This window comes from Portunus trituberculatus, chromosome 28, assembly GCF_017591435.1.
Source record: "Portunus trituberculatus isolate SZX2019 chromosome 28, ASM1759143v1, whole genome shotgun sequence".
NCBI classification, from domain to species: domain Eukaryota; kingdom Metazoa; phylum Arthropoda; class Malacostraca; order Decapoda; family Portunidae; genus Portunus; species Portunus trituberculatus.
In genome coordinates this window covers 4,302,270-4,323,018 of record NC_059282.1, presented here as the reverse complement: position 1 = coordinate 4,323,018, position 20,749 = coordinate 4,302,270, and the positions used below count along the sequence as shown (strand labels likewise).

Here is a 20,749-nt window from a genome sequence, read left to right as displayed (position 1 = left end):
GACAGAAGAAGAAAGAAGAAAAAAGTTATAGAAGAAGCAGAATAATAGATAATTTTACGAGATAGTAAGTTAAGACCGTATTCTCAAAGCTCTCGATCTCTGCGTGTCGTAACCTCGGTCTCAGTCGACAGGAACTCATAAAATGGTAGTAGATAGTTCTCGTGCACCAAATGTGATGAAATTTGCAACGTGTCGTTTATACTGAAGTTAAGCATGCAATTCTATTGTATAAAAAATATGTATGTATTTTGTGTCGTTCCTTATATGGTCTGATGAGCCAAGTTTGTGAAGAAATGAAGTTATGGTACAAAGTGGTGGTGTGTAATAATGCTGTAGATTGTAGAGTAGGGTAATATAGGCAATATTGATATCATTTCCAGCTGTTTGATATTTGCAAGTATTTTTCTATTTGATTATGAGGGAGTAAAATTATAGTATATCAAAATAAATTTTATATACATAGTAAAATTCTAAATATATCCTTTGCTATACATCATTCACACACTATAATATGTTTCTATGGCGTTATAATTTCACCTATGTATCATCTAATCTTTGGAAGTATAAGAAAGTAATTATTAGGAGAATATTGGTGATGAAAATATAATGCGCATGCGCGGAGTGAGAGTGAGGGAGAGGCCAGCTGAAGCTGCCCTCACTCACCTCCTGGTAACCACCCGGTACGCTCGTCCACCTCTCAGGTCTGTATTTCACCTCTAATTTCTCTTTAAAACCTAGTATTCATCTCAAAATCGTAGTGCACTTGTCCCTAACTGATCCTAGAGCATTGTGGGCACCTGTGTGTACCCAAATTAAAGTGTGTTAGTGAGAAATGACCTGCTTTATTGATATCGACCGGCTGATTGTACCGGGGAGCTAAAATGGCGGACTGGGGTGGACCTTAAACCGGTTGAATAGCAAAGTGTCATGTATTCCCTTGTTTCACCTTGTCTTCTGAACAACTCAAGTGGAAGAAGAGTGGGAGGAGTAGGAGACGAAGGAGTTTGAGGAGTGAGACGGGAGGGAGTTGGAGGAGAAGAGAGAACCGGGGTGGATATCTTGGTGACTGATTTTGCCTTATTTACCCTTACATTTCAGGCCACAGGTCACCAAAACAGCCAAGATGTACGCTGCCAGACTCGCTCTCCCCGCCGCCAGGACTGCCGCCATTGTAAGTACACACCTTCATATTTTTCGTTCTTCTCTATTGTCCATACTAGCAAGCCGGCAGAAGTGTAATGATGACTATCTGTTGCTATGTGGCTTAGTTTCGTGGCTAGTGGCTTGTTTCGAGTCCAGACTGGCTTACCGGCTTGTTTGGACCTATAGTTGTTTTATCAATACAGTAAGCCGGCTTCACTGTTCTCGTGCATGTTTTTCACTAACAGGATTAATTTAAGGGCTTGTGGCTTATCTGGGTTTCAAAATGGCTTACCGGCTTGTTGGGTTACTAATTTTTCTCCCTTACGGCATAACAGCGAGCCGGCTTATGTGTATCCATGCATGTTTGTGTCTAGCTGGCTTATTTTCAGAGCTAGTGGTTTATTTAGGGTCCGAACTGGCTTACCGGCTTGTTATTGGTGCCATTCCTTCAACCGGCTTAGTTGTCTTAGGTGAGGTGGGTTGGGTCTGCTAGTTGGCAACCGGCTTACTACAGGTAGGGCAATGGTGGTTTACCTGGTGGCTTGTTTATGGGCAAAAAATGGCTTACTATCTCGTTTTAAGTGCGCGAGCCCTTAGCCGGCTTGTTGTCTTTAGGTTGGTGGCCGGCTTAAGCATTTCCATATATGTAGGTTGCTAACTGGCTTAACTTGAGGGCTGGTGGCTTATTTAGGGCAAAATATGTCTTGCCAGCTTATTTGGATTATTTTATTCAGCCGGCTTTGTATATCTAGGGTTGTCTTGTCTTCCCTGGCTTAGTTTGAGGGTTAATGGCTTATTTAGCACAAAAGGGCTTTCTGGCTAAATTGCATGAAGTATTAACAGGGTTGGCTTAATCATTTGCTGTCTGGGTTAATTAACAGCTGGCTAGTGGCTTAATTAAATACTAATACACCAAAGAGATTAGATTTTGTGAATAGAACTTCAAAGTGGCTTGTCAGCTTTATATGGCTTTGTGGCTTATTAAAGGTGTGCAGCAGACCCAGGGGTGAAAATAGCTTGCTTGGCTTGTTATATAGAGTTACTAAGTGAAGTGGCATATTACTCATGGGGAATTTGGCTTACCTGGCTTACATGGAGTTGTGGGTTTTCAGGCAGTTACTTTAATATTTGGTGTATCTACTTCATTCAAATTATTAACTGCATTTTTATTGGCAATGTGTGTGCTTTATTACAACTGCATTTTGCTTTATTTTTGTCTACTGTTTGTATATCTTGCTGTTGTGTAATTTTTATTTTTTTTTACATTCTGAAGTCTGCTGTATTCATTTACTGCTTGCATGTCTGTTACACATTCATTGTATAATTGCATGGTCTCACACTGCCTATATATTCACAGTCAAGATTATGTAATACTGCCCTCCTTTTTGTATCAGTACTAATCTCACTGGTGTTATGTAATTCTTGTGCTATTTTAACATTTCAATGCAATTGCTTTATGTAACCTTTATGGCATCAAAATGGGCATGCTTTTTTTTCCTCCTCCTCATGCCAATTTCCTTCATAAAAAAAAAGGAAAAAATGCATGACTAGATAAGTAAAGATTTGTGGCCTACATTATCTTATAGGTACTAATGTAAATTCCTGACATGAACTAATTGCAATCTTGTTATGATCTCCCTGTATTTAAGATGTGAATTCATGATCTAGTCTATTTTCTATGATCACCTGCAAGTTTTAATTCTTTCATGTGTTTTAGTCTTATATAAGCATTTCAGTCTCATAATTAGATAATTCATATGTTAATTTCCCAGCTTAGGCCTTTTCATCTCAGTTGCTTGCAACTTTTCATGTACATTTTCACATGTTAAGTCTGTAGCTTAAGCTTTTCACTGTTTTCATGATTACTGGCAGCTTATCAGATACTTGTTAATGTGCTACAGTCTTCACCTAGGAAGTCTAGACTAGAAGACTAACAAGTGTATTAGAGGATCCACAAACACAACACTAGGAATGTTCTTATTTAACCCCTTTAGTACTGGGATGCATTTTTACCTTGAATTTTGTGTACCATTAGACCATTTTATTGACATTAGGAAGGGTCTATGGAGGTGAGAAGATTAATGGCCACAGTCTTCACTATTTCAATCCCCTCGTAAGTTTCTGAAGCTGTGTAAAATCATGAAATAGTCACCAGAATGAATATGGAAACGCATCACGGTACTGAAGGGGTTAAACATGGCACCCACAGAATCCACAAACAGAAGACCGTACCAATAATGGACACTACAGGGCTGCTTGTGAGGTTAAGTTATGTAGGAATTGTTATTCACCTGTGAGTGATGCCATAGCTGAAGCTTGTGTTAGGTCACAGTCAAAGTAATCCTAGTGATTGAGAGCACAGGTGTTCACAGTAAGAGCGTTAGTAATTCACAATACTAAGAAACTTGTAAGGTTGAATTGCTGGGTAGAGTTGAGAGTAACCCCAGTGACTGTTGCCACAGGTGAGGAGCCAGGCCTTGGTGCGCCCCATGGCAGTCACCACCACCCGCGCCCTGCAGACCACCTCTACCTCTAGGGACATTGACTCTGCCGCCAAGTTCATCGGTGCTGGCGCTGCCACTGTTGGTGTGGCCGGATCTGGTGCTGGTATTGGCTCTGTGTTCGGCTCCCTCATCATCGGCTATGCCCGTAACCCCTCCCTGAAGCAGCAGCTCTTCTCATATGCCATCCTGGGATTTGCCCTGTCTGAGGCCATGGGTCTGTTCTGTCTTATGATGGCCTTCCTGCTCCTCTTTGCCTTCTAAGCGTGTGACCTGCGTGCCGTGCCGTGGTGTCTGGTCGCTGCCACCGCCACCGGCAGCTGCCTGGCCTCCCCGGCGGACCATCGCTCACCCTCTGGGCTGAGATCAACATCTAATTTATGTAAGGGTGAGGGAGGGTTCCTTGGTGAGGCAAGGTATTCCCAGGAGACCAGCAAGGAAAGCTTTGGATGTATATAAGGAGTAAATTAAGCTGTTTCCATTTTGTTGGTACATTGTGTATCGAGTCAGGCAATGCCAAAACACTCCTTGGGGGGAATACTAGAGGAAGTCCCTGTGTACAATTCCAGTGTATAGAAAAAAGTTTATAAATAAATCTAAAATTTTTGTTGCGTTTGTATGTTTTATTGACACAGTGAAGTGATGCCCTGTGTGTGTGTGTGTGTGGTTGTGGTTGTGCTTTTGCTTGTGCCAGTTCTGTTAGATTTGGGTCTTAAGAGATTGGCAGATTAGGTGTATGATTGTATGTGGAGACTGCATTTTAAGTTGACAACAAAAAGTATATGATGAATGACTTTCCCCATGTGCAAAAGGAATATTAGTAGAGGCCAAGTGTAATGAAGCAATGTTCAGATAGTGTAAGAAAATCGGTCCTCTATGGTCATGGAAAAGAGGTGATAATGCCTGCTTCTCAAATAGTACTTGGTTCAAATGGAAATCTATAGAAGCTGTCAACCCATTTTTTAAGCAACCAGTATTGAGATCAACATAGGAAGAGGGAAGAAATTTTAAGTCTAGGAAGGTGGAGAGTGGAGTGTGGGTTACAAGGACTGGTGGTGAGAGGAGTGGGAAGAGTGAAGGTGGTGGATGGATGTGTACTATAGTGGTTATTTATAGAACAGTGAGTGGTGAGATGGTGTGGGCATGTACAGGTGATGGATATGAATAAAGAGTGCTGTTACTATATCTTCTGTAAATGATGTAACTGATCTGTGGTAAGGAAAAGATAACATTTTCATATATATAATTAAAGAATAAAGCACACACATATACTTACAAAAATACATATTAACTATTGTATATAACAATACACCCAACAAATCTATATACGAATACACAACTGTTTATTATGGAATTCTAAATGAACCCCAAATCTGAATAACAAGTGAAATATCAATAATAGCACCTAAAGTCTTGAAAGCATGCCTCCTGCTGCCACATATGATTCCCCAGTGATGTAGGAAGCATCATCACTGCACAGGAAAGCCACTAGCCCACCCATCTCCTTGGGCTCAGCAACCCTGTGGAGAAATAAGGCATTACATAACATGAAAGAAAAAGCCAGTCAGTCTATGGAAGAGAAAAGTATAGACAAATTGAAATGATGCAGTATTTTTCATGTAGGATGGACACTCATTATGGCAGGAATATTTTTTACTTTCAATGTGTGAAATGATAAACTTGAGTGTTTTTCATTATTTCTTACATGAAGTGATAAGTGGCTGTCAGATTGGAAAATAGAAAGAACATCCTTATTAAATCAAATTGGTACATAATCTGGGTTATAATGTGAGGTTTTTTTTTTTGTCTTGTTCTCAGAAAATGTTTGAAATATTAATTGCAAGCAGCTTTCAATTAGGTCTTGCATACATGAAGAGAACCAGTGCAGCAAATATACAGAAAATAGGTCAATATTAATCTTAAACTAGATATTACTCTGGTTTATCATATAAGGTAAAATGTATTAGTCTTATAATTGAAATGATAATGACTAGCATCTTTAATGAGGTCTTGCATACATAGTAACAAAAATGTAGGCAGGTGGTCAGGGAAAGAGAATTGATCCATATTAAATCATAAACTAGGTATTGTATCTGGGTTATGATGTAAAGGAAAGCTTTTTAGATTATGGGAATGTTTCAAATGATCATAAGCATTTTTCATTGGGTCTTGGTGATGGAAGAGGCAAACTTACCTGCCCAAGGGAATCATCTCTATTGTCTTCTCATGGATTGCTGGGTTTTCTGTCAGCTGGAAAGAGTACTTAAATTACTGCCTAGAAAACATATGCAAGATGCATATAGTAGATAATATATGTAAACGTTTGCTCCTGAAATGATCTAGAGTGGTATGTGACTATTCAAATACCTTAGACTGGCAACCCACACAGGGATGCCCAGACAGATTTTAATATCACACACTCATAGTCCTACTGGAGCTTAGGAATAGCATTGGTGAAGATTACATAACTTGAATTAATACATGTTATTTCTTATATTGCTAGATGGTGTGAGAAATAATCTCAGAAACAAACTTACAAAGCTGGAGAATTTAGTCCGCACTACTCCCGGAGCTACACAGTTCACTCTGATGTTATCTGAGGCTACTTCTTGTGCCACAGCCTTGCCCAGCCCCAGTAGTGCTGTCTTGCTCACACTGTATGCTCCCAGCAGCTGTTAGGATGGAAGAGTGTTGATCTCTCGATGGCCATTATTAATAAAACTATTAGGTTTTTATAAAAACCAACTTTGAGGTGTTTTATCTATTGATGGTGGAAGATCTCTTGTTTGACTACCATTAGAATCCTGCAAATGCTCAGAAATTCATAAAAGTTTTCAGTGAAGTCCCTTATGAGAATGCAGTTATAGCTTCATAATGTTTAATAAGAAGCAATTTTAACCTCACATGTGCAGCACCTCTCAGTACTATTTGTATTGAATTTGTTCTTGTTTCTGAGGTTCATTGATGTACTTGTATGTCAGATAATTGTGGATTTTGTTACTGTCATCTGTGAAGATGACAGTAAATTAGCATTAGATGTACAGCAACTTTCAATGACTACATCATTCTATTCTGGTTGTGCATTTAGGTAGTTACCGGCAGTGGTTGATATCCTCCAATGGATGAAACATAGACAATAGCACCACCCTTTCTCTGTCGCATGTGAGGAACAGCCAGCTGAGTGAGCTGCAGTGCATTCTTAACATTCACCTCAAAGATCTTGTCCCACACACCCTCTGAGCACTGGAAAGGAAGCAGGATTGTATCATTATCTTAAGGCAGGAATAAAGAATGTGTAACTGTGGTCAAGAAATCATACAGTAAGATGGAATAAGTTACCACGCTGAATGCAGTGATTTTACCAATCCTTGTGCAAATCATAAAATTAAGATACAGTAAGTTGCTAGACTGAATGTAATCCACTTTTTCCATGGATAGTTAATATGACAAGACACACACTGCAGTACAACACTCACATCCAACACTCCACCCACAGCAGGATTCACAGCAGCGTTTGATACCAGGATGTCAAGACCACCAAATTTTTCCACTGTCTGAAAGTTAAGCATTTATGAGTATCTCTCAGCTCAGAGATGTGTAGGTGCATTCAAGTCTCAAGAACTTTTCTACAGTTTGAAAGTTAAACATTTAAGGATGCATCTAAACACAAAAAGCTGTACTGCACTATGCTATTCAAAACTGAGGACTTTTCCTTTGTTTTCATTCCTACACTGAAACAAAATGTCATAATGAACTTCTTTAAGGGAAGAGAAGTATTAGGAAAAAGAATATGATGAACTATAAAAAAAAATATTTGACTGAACAGCCTATAATCCTCAAGTAAAAAAAGAATATTGCTACAGTTTTGCATTTTCATCACTGAGACATACCAGGTTAGAGCTTTTCTCAATAGTACTAATAGCAATCAGTTCAAATCTACACAAGCAATGCAACCCACACCTTGTCAATGAGAGACTGGCGTTCTTGCTGCTTGGAGACGTGACAGGGGATGCCCACCACTGTACACCCTATTCCCTGTAAGTCTGCTACTGCTCGCTCCACGTTGGCTGGCTTTCTGCTGCTCACCACAACCTTGGCTCCCTCCTGCCCCAACCTCTGGGCAATGGCAAAACCAATGCTGTAACAAAACTGAGGGATGAGGAATCTATATCAGGGAGAAATATATTAGCTTGCCTCCCTTTGTACTCTTATTCCTACAATGACAAGAAAGTTGGGGCTAATAGGAGAGAGTGATCGTCTGAAGGTGGAAGAATGGGTGGAGTGCTTGTGTGGTGTTAGTTGAAGCCAGATGTTTAAATAAGAAAGAAGGAATTATCTGAAAAGGAGAGATGGTGTTAGACAGAGACAAGACATAACATCCTTCGAGAAGTACTCAATGTTAATAAATATTTCTTTACATGAACAATGTAATTAATGCAGATATTTTCTTTTGTCTCATTCTCAATTTGTTCTAGGTGAGTGAGGCATCAAGTTATCCATCACTCACTGGTGCCTTGGTGATGGTGACCCTGCAAGCCTCACTGATGCATGGCCTGTACCTGCGTCCCCTCCACTTCAGTGATTACGTAAGTGTCTTGAAGTTAATCTTTTATGTAGACAGTTTTTACTGCTAAGACTGCCCTTGGTCAGTATTTGCAACACCTTAATGTTTGCATAGAAACAGAGAATAAGAGAACAGAAGTCGGCTTCAGTTTTTCGTAAGCTACAAAAGTTGGTTATGAGAAATTACCTAAAATATAGCAGATGATCAAGAAGAAAGCTGTTTAGCAGTAATAGAATTAAGAACTGTCATAAATGAACTGTGTATGACATTAAAAAAAAAAAAAACAAAACACTGGTGATAATGCCGAGATGATAAAAAAGGAGACATCCAGCATCAGTTCTCACACATCATAGGTCTTAGTAGTAAAGCACGTTAGGTTATATTAGAGACACCACACACACAAAGACTACTCAAATTGGTTAAGAAAAGATGTTTCAGTATCCGGCATTAATCAACAATAATATTTCCTAGCAGAGTGACATGTTAAATTAGGTTATGTTGAATGTTAGATCAGCTTAACATTTAGGTTAGAGGCATCATATACCTGGATTTAAAAGAGATATAAGGGTAACCAGCATCATTTGGGTTAGGTTAGGAGGTTACGTCACATTAGGTTAGATATCCTCAAGAATCACCACGCACTAAAAACAACCTCAGATAAGAATAGAGGCTCACGACACACTAAAGAAATCGTAAAAAGAAAAAATATATATAGGCATAACTTCTCACCCATCAGTAGAGGCGGTTACTATGGCCACCTTGCCTGCCAGTCTTCCTTCCCCTGTAGCTGTCGTGGCCATTGCTCTCGTGGTGATGGAGGCCAGGAAAGACACAGGCCGAGATAAATGATACAGGCGATTCATGCTTAGTGTGGTATATGTGCCTGCTCTGTCTGGCAGGGAGGCGTATCTGGCCCCGTAAACACCTCATACTGTCTTTATAATTTCGTATTAATGTTTGGTTACAATGTGGAGTGTTTCAGGCTTGTTTTATTGTCTAAGAAAACAAGGTGTGAGATCATAAAATTGGGATATTTGGAGGATTTCATATATATTGGATACTCTCCTTTTGTAGTTCCTTATAGTATATATTTAGGCATTATACTGTTTTTGTATGTCTTCGTGTGTGATTTACGGAGATAACATTGATTATATATGATTAACAGACAAAATTATAGAGATAGAGTTATTTCACGCCGAAAATAATCAACAAATAGAAAAATAGAAAATGAAAACTTAAGTATACCCTGAAAAACTACAAGTGACATGTTTTCTGTAATCGTTCACTGGGGCAGCCATATGTGGAATAAAAATGGGTGTATATTATAGTGTTTAGCAATGTTACGTACTTTGTCTACTGCGTTATATACAAATGAAATGGTAAGTGCTTAGAATTAGGTTAGGTGTTGAGAGGTGGAGAAATGGCTTTAGTTATCTGTGTGTGTTCTTTTCTATAGTTATGTCTTTTATATTTCTTCTGTTCTAGCTTTGTTTTGTTATAAGTGTAGTTATATAGCTGTTATCAATCTCCACTCTCGGTCATGTTTCTATTTAAGAGAATTCCGTATCTGTCTTCCTTCTCTAGATTATCTCTCCGCCATAATCTGAAAAAAAAAAAAAAAACTCGAAGGGACGTGTTCTGGAGAAGCGCCGGGCCGGTATGATGGGGCTATAAAGATAATATAAATAAATCTGTGTCAAAAAAGCTGATGCAAGCACTAGAAACTACCCTCTGTGTGTGTGTGTGTGTGTGTGTGAATTAAACTATTATCAAGTTCATTGCCTCGTTTCCATCTAAAGCAGTCAATGCTGGACTTTATTAATTATAGTTAATCACACACACACACTCTCTCTCTCTCTCTCTCTCTCTCTCTCTCTCTCTCTCTCTCTCTCTCTCTCTCTGATAGGTGACATTTGCTTCTATCTTGCGAAGACAGATCATATTATCGGGCAGTGAAGGATATGGGTTTAGGGACGAGGTAATGTGACACCCCAAAGCCTCAGGACGGCTGCTTCCCTCACGGTAATGGGATTGTGAGCACTGATCTCATTCTGTATAAATTTCACGTGTCAAGTAGAGTTATTCATCCAAGAAAGGTAAAAGACTTTAGAGAGAGGCTTTGGAAGATGAAAATTATTAAAATCAGACAGTGAAAGTAAGAAGATCGAGGACTTGAAAGGCGTTCGTAAGTTTTTACACTAATCCCTTTGCTGTTCCACGCTAGAGAGAGATATGCCGCTGGTCAGAGTAATTGCACGTGAAGGAGACAATTATTAAACCCGAAAAGGGAGATCAGCAAATGGATAGGCGTTCGGCAAGTATACGCACTGTCTCCTCTCCTGTCCGTTCCTCAGGAGACTTCAAATGAAAATGGTTTAGTTCGAACACGGAAGTGCCAAGTCCTAATGAATAGCAATATATACTAAGGTTAAGGTGAAGTCAGGCTCTCTAAGACAAACGGAGAGGGCTCAGCTGACAGGTAGTGACGTCACATCGACTCGCTGATAACACGAAACTCGATGATCGCTTCCTTTCAGTTTCCTCTCAAAACACCCAACTCGCAACCGGTTAGCAAGCCACATTGGACCGGTAAATGGACACTTTTGTTCTATAGCCTCATATTACACTGCCTTGCATCGTTAACTGAGTACGGGAAGCAATGTAGTGTGGATAAAATACGAGACATTGAGCTGGGGAGGCAATCGATACAGGCGGTGGAGAGGGAAGGGAGAAGCGGGAGAATGGGAGGGGAAGGAGGCGTTTCTGTGAGCCAGCGCGCAGGCGTGGTCGCCCTGGTGACACTCGCATGTCGATAAGTAGCAAAAAGGAGTTGTTCTGTATATATATTCACCCTTATGAGGACAAAGTGAGGGCTCTCGGTAGAATGAACAGCTATATTACGAGGCACTCCATATGTCTGTCGGGAAGCTCGTGAGGCGAGGCGCTCAGTGACAAAATCTTTAGAATTCTAGTGAAGTTGCCCCGTCCGGCATCAGCGAGTGTGGTTTCATTGATTTTAGTGTACTACGAAGGGGAGAGCCACGTCGTGTAGCTGTGTGAGACTCGTTTCAACGCAGAAAGGTACGAATTTTCATCCATCCCGTGCTGATCTGTGCTGTGTTGCCTGTGAGTGCGTGATGTGAGGCGTTGATGCATTCCATCTGTCACCTTTACCTATCATCCATCCGTTCAATTGCTGATGTGGCACGGGGAACACATCCCATGCAGCACACAACACCTCCTATCGTGCTGTCACATACCTGTTTGATTAGAGAGTTAATAGGCAGGTGTGTTAGAAGGCTCAGATGGAATGACTCGAGAGAATGTCATAAGCTTCTTCCTTTTCCCTCGTTTCCTTCCCTGACACGGTGACCTACTTACAAACCCTTATGACGCAAACTTCGACCTGTCATTATTAATTCGTGCAGTGAATAAGGGATGAATAACGGATCAAGGATGAGGGAAACAATGGCAAGGCTTTCAATCTTTGCCTTGTTGTTTAGAAATGTGAAGAATGAATACCTTGTTGAAGTGTGTGTGTGTGTGTGTGTGTGTGTGTGTAGTGCATTGTTATTCGCAAGCGGGTTTAAATATGTTAATTAAGTCTAATATACATTATACAGGTACTGAATGCTAAATATTATCATCTGTCAGTTCACGACCACCGTCATCACCACTATTATTATTATTATTATTATTATTATTATTATTATTATTATTATTATTATTGTTATTTTTATTATGTGTTATAAGAGTCATAAAGTGAAATTTTGTGGTTTGTTTATCTGATTTATTTCTTATCTCGGGTGCGAGAAAGATTGTGGAGGGAAAGAGACGGTGTGTGTGTGTGTGTGTGTGTGTGTGTGTGTGTGTGTGTGTGTGTGTGTGTGTGTGTGTGTGTGTGTGTGTGTGTGTGTGTGTGTGTGTGTGTACTGTAGGTCCTTATGGTGCTTCTATGTGTGTTCCATTTATCTGTTCCACACACACACACACACACACACACACACACACACACACACACACACACACACACACACACACACACAACTAACAATGTGTGACCCCGTATGTAAATTTATGGCCTCACATAAAATGGTTGACATGTGTGAATATGATGTGTTGGTTGTTGTTGTTGTTGGTGGTGGTGCTGCTACTACTACTACTACTACTACTACTACTACTACTACTACTACTACTACTACTACTACTACTACTACTACTACTACTACTACTACTACTACTACTACTACTACTTTTTCTTTTCTTCTTCTTCTTCTTCTTCTTCTTCTTCTTGCTGTTGTTGTTATTGTTGTTGTTGTCCTCCTCCTCCTCCTCCTCCTCCTCCTCCTCCTCCTCCTCCTCCTCCTCCTCCTCCTCCTCCTCCTCCTCCTCCTCCTCCTCCTCCTCTCTACTACTACTACTACTACTACTACTACTACTACTACTACTACTACTACTACTACTACTACTACTACTACTACTACTACTCTCTCTCTCTCTCTCTCTCTCTCTCTCTCTCTCTCACAAGATAAATAAAACCATGAAAAGAGTAATATATAAAACAATATCGGTTAACAAATCAGGCCTCATTATTTTAACATCTTTATTCAATTTATTTATATATTTTTTGCAAGTCAAGTTTTTTTTTTTTTTTTTTTGTCTCACCGCAGCAAGTCGTGTTTTGCTGGGCTTATATTTTAATGGGATTTTCATGCTCCGTTTCCTTGGGCAGAGAGAGAGAGAGAGAGAGAGAGAGAGAGAGAGAATAATGAAAATAACAAGGGATGATCTGAAAAATGATGGTTCTTTTCTTATTTGTGTATTTGTTTTGATGTTGTTCCTCACTTCGGGTGTATTTTTCCGTTCTAGTCAATCAGCAAATCAATCAATTAATTAATCAATCAATTACTCTTCTTTTCTTAGTTATTGTTCTTCTTCTTGCTCTTGTTTTGGTATTTGCTCTTTGCATTGATGTATTTTTCTTCTTTTCTTTTTTTTTTCTTTGCTCTTCTTCGTTATGCATATTTTCCTTTCTTCTTTTTCTTCTTTTCTTTGTTATTGTTTTTCTTCTTGCTCTTGTTTTGGTATTTGCTCTTTTCTTTGATGTATTTTTCTTCTTTTCCTTTTTTTTTGTTCTTCGTTAAGCATGTTTTCCTTTCTTCCTTTGTCCTGTTGCTTTTATTTGTTATTGTTGTTCCTCTTCTTCTTTCTTTTAGTATTTACCCTTTTCATTCATGTATTCTTTCATCTTCTTTTCTTCTTTTTCTTTGCTCTTCCTCATTCTTTCACAGAGTATTTTTCCTTCTTTTTTTTTTTAATTTGTTATCGTTGTTCCTCTTACTCTTGTTTTAATATTTACCCTTTTCATTCATGTATTCTTTCTTCTATTTTTTATTGCTGTCATTTTCGTCTCTTTGGTTTTGTCATTGTTTCTGTTGTTCTTCACTGTGTTGTTGACGTTATTGTTGTTGCTGTTGTTATTGTTATTGTTATTGTGTAAGTGTTTTCTGGCCTAGGACAACAAAAAGGGTGTAGACAAAGACCCAGTGAAGGTGCCACACGCTAAAGAGTGTACCTAGTCAGAAAGGCCGCCTTGGTACAGTGGAACCATGCGTGCTTTGGGGTCCGCGAGGTCTCCAAGCGCACAGGTTCGAATCCTGTCCACGGTCCGAGTGTAGGTTGGGCTTCCTTACTCGGGGCAATGGTTTCCTAGCGAGTGGGCTTTGAGATAGGAGGTACCCCAAAAAAATACCCCCTTTAGTCCATAAATTCCCGTGAAAAGCCCACATGGTATAAATAAAAAAGAAAAGGTAGGTCATAAGAGTAGAGGAAGATACATTTCAAAAAGTTAATGTACATAATAGATAAAAGGAGACAAACCTTTGTATATTTTGGGTATTCATTTTACATATAGTTTTATTTTGAGTGTTTTTTTTTATGAGACATACCTGCATACATACATACATACATGCATACATACATACATACATACATACATACATACATATAATACACACGTACTGTACCATCATTTTATATTACTTTCTCAGTCATCTTTGATTTATTTTGTTGTTGTTGTTGGCGGTGGTGTAGTGGTATTGTTTTTGCTCTTGTTACTTGTTCTTTTCATTCTTCCTTTTCTTCCTCCTCCTCCTCCTCCTCCTCCTCCTCCTCCTCCTCCTCCTCCTCCTCCTCCTCCTCCTCCTCCTCATCATCATTCTTCTCCTCCTCTTTATCACTCTTCTATTAATTTTTCTTCCATAGCTATACATACCCTCACACACACACACACACACACACACACACACACACACACACACACACACACACACACACACACACACACACACACACACACCACTTCAGACACATTTCACTTTGCGAATCACCAGATCATGTAACCATTAACAAATTCATAGACCCCGTGACTGTAGCTTTTAACTGAGGCTAGACGAGAATAGACAGGAATCCCCGAATAGAACTAAATGAATGGGAGACAATTTGAAAAGGGAAAAGATTTAATTAACTTGAGCTCCATTTTATTTCCCCTTTTTTTTCCTTTTTTGCGGTCATTACACGAGTCTTCTGTCATTTAATTAATGGAGGAGGTAGTGGTGGTGGTGATGGTGATGGTGGGGGGTTGAGGGGAAGAGGAAGGAAGGACGGAAGTAAAGAGAAGGAGAAAGAGATGTACATTTGGATTTAGAGAGAGAGAGAGAGAGAGAGAGAGAGAGAGAGAGAGAGAGAGAGAGCCATTTCTCTATAGAATGGTGACATAACTCTCTCTCTCTCTCTCTCTCTCTCTCTCTCTCTCTCTCTCCACCATAACCTCGCAAATTATTACATGACAGTTATTATTATTATTATTATTATTATTATTATTATTATTATTATTATTAAAATGTTATTATTGTTGTTCAAACACACACACACACACACACACACACACACACACACACACACACACACAGAGAGAGAGAGAGAGAGAGAGAGAGAGAGAGAGAGAGAGAGAGAGAGAGAGAGTTTTGTATTGCGTGATTTAAGTAATTGCAAACTCGTGGGGGGCAAGAAGTGTGCTGCTGCTGATGGCTGGTCTGGTAATGATGGTGGTGGTGGTGGTGGTGGTGGTGACTGCTCTTCCTTTATGTTCCTTCGGGCCCTTCCTTTGATGTTCCCGTTATAGAACGGACTTGCTTTCAGAACTGTCACCTTGCAAACCACTAGCGTGTGATTGGGCAAAACTGGAGGAGGAAGAGGAGGAGGAGGGGAAGAGGGAAGAGAAGGAGGACTTGCAATCTTATGTCTATATTTTGTAATGGTTTGTTTTTTCCTACGGACTGTTTATAAAGGCCAGAGGTGATTATTCAGGTCCTCATTAGCGGTCTAAGAAAAAAATAAGAGAAGACGCCACAATCTCTGGAGGCATACACGCGGCAGTCCCTCACTATAAATCACACTTATCAATAGCCACTTATCCTTATTCATAAATTTGTCTAATCTTTTAAGGCTCCCTAATGACTCACCACTAACAAGATTTTAAGAGTCTATTCCATTATTTACAGTATTAATAGTAGTTATATATTACATTTCTACATTACTAATAGCAGAAACCTTGAAAACCCAGCTAATAAATGTCTGTGGCCCTTGATAACAGTCGTGGCGAGAAAGCAAAGTGTCTGTGAATACGAGTCAGAGAGGTATCGGAAGAGTTTGGGCCTGGAAATCGTCTAGCTAACTGGTATGTCTTCCCTCCTTCCCCAGACTTGAATAATGGGCGGGCGAGTTGCGTGGCCCCAGCCCAGCGCACCGGACGACTAAACGAGACACCATACACCACCACCACCACAACCCAAGACAACAGGAGCGAGCACGGGAGCGGCAACAGCGCGTGCCACCCAGCGCTGAGGCGGCGTCGCTTGGAGGAGGGCGAGGCTCGGCACTAGAACGGTTGTCAGGAGCGGCCCACTGCAGCGGCCTTTAGTCTAGACCCTCAGTGGCCCTCAGTAGTGGCCCTCTGACCACCGCCACCGCGCCGACCTCTACCCGGTGCCCTCCCGTATGAAACAAGTGAGTTACTGTGGATTTTTGTTCCCATATCTTTGTGTTTGGGGTTTCAGAAATGGGAAGCAGTTATCTCATATTTGTGTGTTTGAAATGGCTGAGGATGAATAGAGTTCCATTTTGGCATGGTTTCCTGTTTTTAAGTCCTATATTTGGTTCTAGAAGTGAGTGAAGAATGGAAACTGGAAAGCTGTGATCTAATATTTATAAAGAGTTAGATTGTCGTGTTTCCTGAGTTTCTCCAGGTTATTGTGTGTTCCTGCATCCTCTTTGTGTATGTGTGGTTTTATAAGTGATCGAGGAGTGGAGAGCAGTGATGTAATAGCACTCATACTTGTTTGAAATGCCGGACGGTGGATAAAGAGTTAAATTAATGCGTGATTTGCTGATTTAAAAGTGATTGACAACTGACACTGAAAATAATAATCTAATCTGCCTGTTTGGAATGTCAGACGGTCGATTACTGTGTGGTTCTCCTTGTTTAAGTGTATTTTAACTCTTTTGTGTGTATAGTCTTTGTTTTTTATCCTCTATTTCTTCCTATGCGTGGTTTTAGAAATTATCGAGGAACGAAAAATGGTAATCTATTTCCCCTGCGAATGCCAAAACTTCATAAAGATATAGATTATTCTGTGGTTTCATTAGTTTAGGTCTGTGTAAAGTAGCCTGTTTTTTTTTCCTTGTATCTCCCCGTGTATGTATTTTAGAAATGATCGAGGATGGAAGGCCAGTCATCCAGCACTCCTTAATTCGTGTTTGAAATACCAGACAGTGTATTAAGAGCTAGATTTTCGCGTGCTTTCTTGAGTTTAGGTTCGTGGTGAGGGAAAGAATAGCAGAAACGTGTTAATATGTACTGTATTCTGACACACACACACACACACACACACACACACACACACACACACACACACACACACACACACACACACACACACACACACACGGCCTCCACCTTCCACTTTAAGCTGCTGTTGCAAGACTAGTTCCTGACAGCATGACTGACGCGGCGCAGATGGAACGTTTACAGCAAAAAACTCCAAACCTAACTTAATCTAACTGAAACATCTAACTTAACCTAACCTACCCTAACCTAACCTAACCTAACTTAACCTAACCTATCTTAACTCGACCTAACCTAACCTAATTAAGAATCTAACCTAATGCAACCTGACTTAACTAACGAACCTAACCAAATCATACCAACAGTGAAAGTCTCTCTGTATTCATTCGTGTATTTCACTTCATAGGGAATCATTTAAAAAAGACACATCTCTACTAATGTGGTAAGTCTTTTGGCTCGACTCTTAAAGGACTGATATATTTTGTCTCTATCACAAACATCACTCTACCTATTTATTTCTTTACCTTGCTTTTTTAATTGTTTTAGTTCTGAATATTACGTAGTGTTTTTCTTTTTATTACGAGTCTTTAGTCTTTATACTCTTTTGGCAGGACCCCTCAGATCATTCATAATAATAATAATAGGAATGGTAATGATAATAAATAGATAAATAAAGATTAAGGAATCGCAAGAAAAAGAAAAAATGCTACGTAAAGTAATATTCAGAACTAAAACAATGATAAAAACAAGGTAAAGAAATGAATAGGTAAAGAGTAATGTTTGTGCTCAGACGACATGGAGGCAGGCGGGCTGGCTGGCTGGCAAACTGACGTCACTGTGCAGGCCGGGTGCCTTGGGCGGGAGAAGGCTGGAGGGAGGCTGGAAGGTGCTCTCTCTCTCTCTCTCTCTCTCTCTCTCTCTCTCTCTCTCTCTCTCTCTCTCTCTCTCTCTCTCTCTCTCTCTCTCTCTCTCTCTCTCTCTGGATGCTTGTAATCCAAATGGGTTTATATTATTTCTATTTTCATTCGTGATTTGATATGCATTCCGCGCCATCACTGAGAGAAAAAAAGATTATGAGGACTCGAGTGATATTTGTGACTTTGTAGATGTGGTGTCAGGTTTTTATATGCGTCTTAATTATTTTTGCGGTATGCCAGTGTGGAGTTCAAGAGTTTATCAGTAAAGGGGATGAAAGACTGCGAATACTGGTCAACTCTTGCATTAGGGAGGTGGACACACGAAAGTACAAAGCCCATTGCAAAAAAGCCGCTATAGTAGGAGGGTAGACATGCAGTTATTGAGATCAGAGGAGGGAAAGTGAACTGTTTAACCCCTTCAGAGTTACGACGCATTTTCATCTTCATTCTGCTTACTATTTATCGATTTTACACAGCTTCAGAAACTTATGTGATGATTAAAACAGCGAACACTCTGGCCATTAATCTTCAGACTTCCATAGACGCTTCCTAATGTAAGTAAAATCGACTAATTGTACCCAAAACTCATGGTGAAAAAGCGTCCGAGTATTGAAGTTAAGATTAAGGGGTCATAAGCAGGTGGAAAGGCTGGATGTGGGGAAGTCGAGGCAAGGGTGAGATGAAAGTTAATAGATACTCCACACACCTGGGAGTTCCAAGGTCATATCCACACATGCTCCACGCTTCCACCTTTCTCAGATTAGATAAGAAAGTTGATTTGAGTGGTGTTTCTTTCCTTTCATTAGATATTAGGATTTTTTTTTATGGTAAATGCTCTCTCTCTCTCTCTCTCTCTCTCTCTCTCTCTCTCTCTCTCTCTCTCTCTCTCTCTCTCTCTCTCTCTCTCTCAGGAAATTACCTTGAAAAAGAAGAGATCAAAAGGAAATGGCAAAGTATTTAGGATTTTTTTTCTAGTTTAAATTTTTACTTCCTTTTCTTTCTTTTCCTTCCTTTCTATCTTTTTTCTTTACCTACTTTATCTTTATTTTTCTCTTCTTGAATCTTCCCTCTCTCTCTCTCTCTCTCTCTCTCTCTCTCTCTAGGGAAGCGGTGAGGTGGACTGACTTTATCATTTCCTTGTTCGCCGGCTTTTAAAGAGAGAGAGAGAGAGAGAGAGAGAGAGAGAGAGAGAGAGAGAGAGGCAGGTTCATGGTAGGTCTCGTTCTGCAGAAGGTCAGACAGAGGTTTACAGGCCAGCGGCAGGCTACAGGCTGAAGGGAAATCAATTGCATGTGAAATTGGGTGAGAGAGAGAGAGAGAGAGAGAGAGAGAGAGAGAGAGAGAGAGAGAGAGAGAGAGAGAGACGACGCAGACATGACGGGCGGAAAACAAGGGGAAACATTTATATGATGGACACGCGGATTAAGACTTGATTTGGAGCGCCAGGTGGAACACGACAGGGAGTTTGCTACGTACTGACTTACCTGGGGGACGCTGATGCCCTTGTGTTAGCTTGGGGAGTGAGTGAGAGGTCTTTAGAGGTGTAACAAGGACGACTAGCAATATTCTCGTGGTGAATAATTAAATAGAGCAAGAAATAAGAGATTGAAGCTTGATAGAGAGATTAAAATGTACATGAATATAACAAGGACGACTAGCAAATATTCTCGTGGTGAATGATTAAATAGAGGAAGAATATAAGAAGTTGAAGCTTGATAGAGTAAGATTAGAATGTACATGAATATAGCAGGTGACTAACAGGCTAGCAATTAGATAGAGCAAGAAATAATTGGTTAAAGCGTGATTGAGGTAGAAATAAGAACGTACAGCGGATATAACAATGGTGACTTGGAATATTATCGTGGTAGAGCAAGAAATAATTGGTTTAAGCTTGATAGAGTTAGAGCTTAGTACAGGGGAATATAACAAGGATGACTAACAATATTCTCACGATCAGTAATTAGATAGAGCAGACAGTAATTGGTTCTAGCTTGATAGTTAGAAATCAAAATGTACAAGGATATAATAAGAGTAACTAGCAATACCATCATGATCAATAATTAGATAGGATAGAAATAAAGGGTTCAAGCTTAATACAATTACTAACTAGAGCCTATATATGATATAATAAAGAGTAAATAGCAATACTATAGTGATCAATAACTAGATATAGATAGAAATAAAGGGTTCAAGCTTAATAGAGTTTGTAATTATAACTTAGATAGGATATGATAAGAGTAACTATCAATATCATCATCAATAATTTGGATAGGGGAAGAAATAATTGGTTAAAACTTGATAAAGATAGTAATTAGAACGTACAGAGGATATGATAAGAGTAACTAGTAATATTAACATGATCAGTAATTAGGTAGGGCAAGAAGTAAAGTGTTCAAGCTTGATAGAGTTAGAGATGAGATTAAGAAGTGATGCTAAAGATTTTGAAGTGATATAGGCGATAATAGGGTGATATAAGTAATGTTCTCGGTGTTAGTAATGATAGCACGAAATTAAGAGGTGATCTGATTGAGCTATTGAAGTGGTACAGGGAATACAATAGTGACCAAAGTAAAGTTATTAGAACAAAACAGGATATAATGTATTCAAGCTTCATTACATATAAAAAGAGATAAGGAATTGGTTCTTAAATAGATTCGCCTCCAGCATTCTTTTCCCCAAGCCTTATCCTCTCATCCTAACATACCCACACCACCCAAAC

The 20,749-nt window shown here is 39.7% G+C and overlaps 3 protein-coding genes across 22 annotated transcripts in view; 2 read left to right on the top strand and 1 right to left on the bottom strand.

The window, feature by feature from the left end:
* Nucleotides 1–611: 611 nt before the first annotated feature.
* LOC123510362 (ATP synthase lipid-binding protein, mitochondrial-like) lies at nucleotides 612–4,257 on the top strand. The gene is made up of 3 exons (XM_045265456.1): nucleotides 612–701; nucleotides 1,099–1,171; nucleotides 3,606–4,257. Exons 1-3 carry the CDS (start codon nucleotides 613–615, stop codon nucleotides 3,906–3,908), a joined length of 465 nt encoding a protein of 154 aa, XP_045121391.1. The 5' UTR covers nucleotide 612; the 3' UTR covers nucleotides 3,909–4,257.
* Nucleotides 4,258–4,875: 618 nt separating this feature from the next.
* Nucleotides 4,876–9,138, bottom strand: LOC123510361 (dehydrogenase/reductase SDR family member 4-like). Its single transcript, XM_045265455.1, has 7 exons — nucleotides 8,938–9,138; nucleotides 7,605–7,782; nucleotides 7,121–7,198; nucleotides 6,741–6,887; nucleotides 6,182–6,316; nucleotides 5,839–5,894; nucleotides 4,876–5,164 (listed from the first exon to the last, which is right to left on the bottom strand). The coding sequence occupies exons 1-7, from the start codon at nucleotides 9,069–9,071 to the stop codon at nucleotides 5,050–5,052; spliced, it is 843 nt and encodes a 280-aa protein (XP_045121390.1). The 5' UTR covers nucleotides 9,072–9,138; the 3' UTR covers nucleotides 4,876–5,049.
* A 1,600-nt stretch (nucleotides 9,139–10,738) lies between these two features.
* LOC123510358 (MAP kinase-activating death domain protein-like) overlaps nucleotides 10,739–20,749 on the top strand; it is a 66,790-nt gene continuing 56,779 nt past the window's right edge. For 10 of the 20 annotated variants that reach the window (XM_045265441.1, XM_045265440.1, XM_045265445.1 and 7 more), the window contains exons 1-2: nucleotides 10,905–11,289; nucleotides 15,970–16,275. The gene's annotated coding sequence lies outside the window, so the exon portion shown is untranslated. Of the gene's footprint in view, nucleotides 10,798–10,903; nucleotides 11,335–15,969; nucleotides 16,276–20,749 lie in introns of those variants that run through there. The other 10 variants (XM_045265438.1, XM_045265446.1, XM_045265434.1 and 7 more) reach the window with 5 other exon arrangements.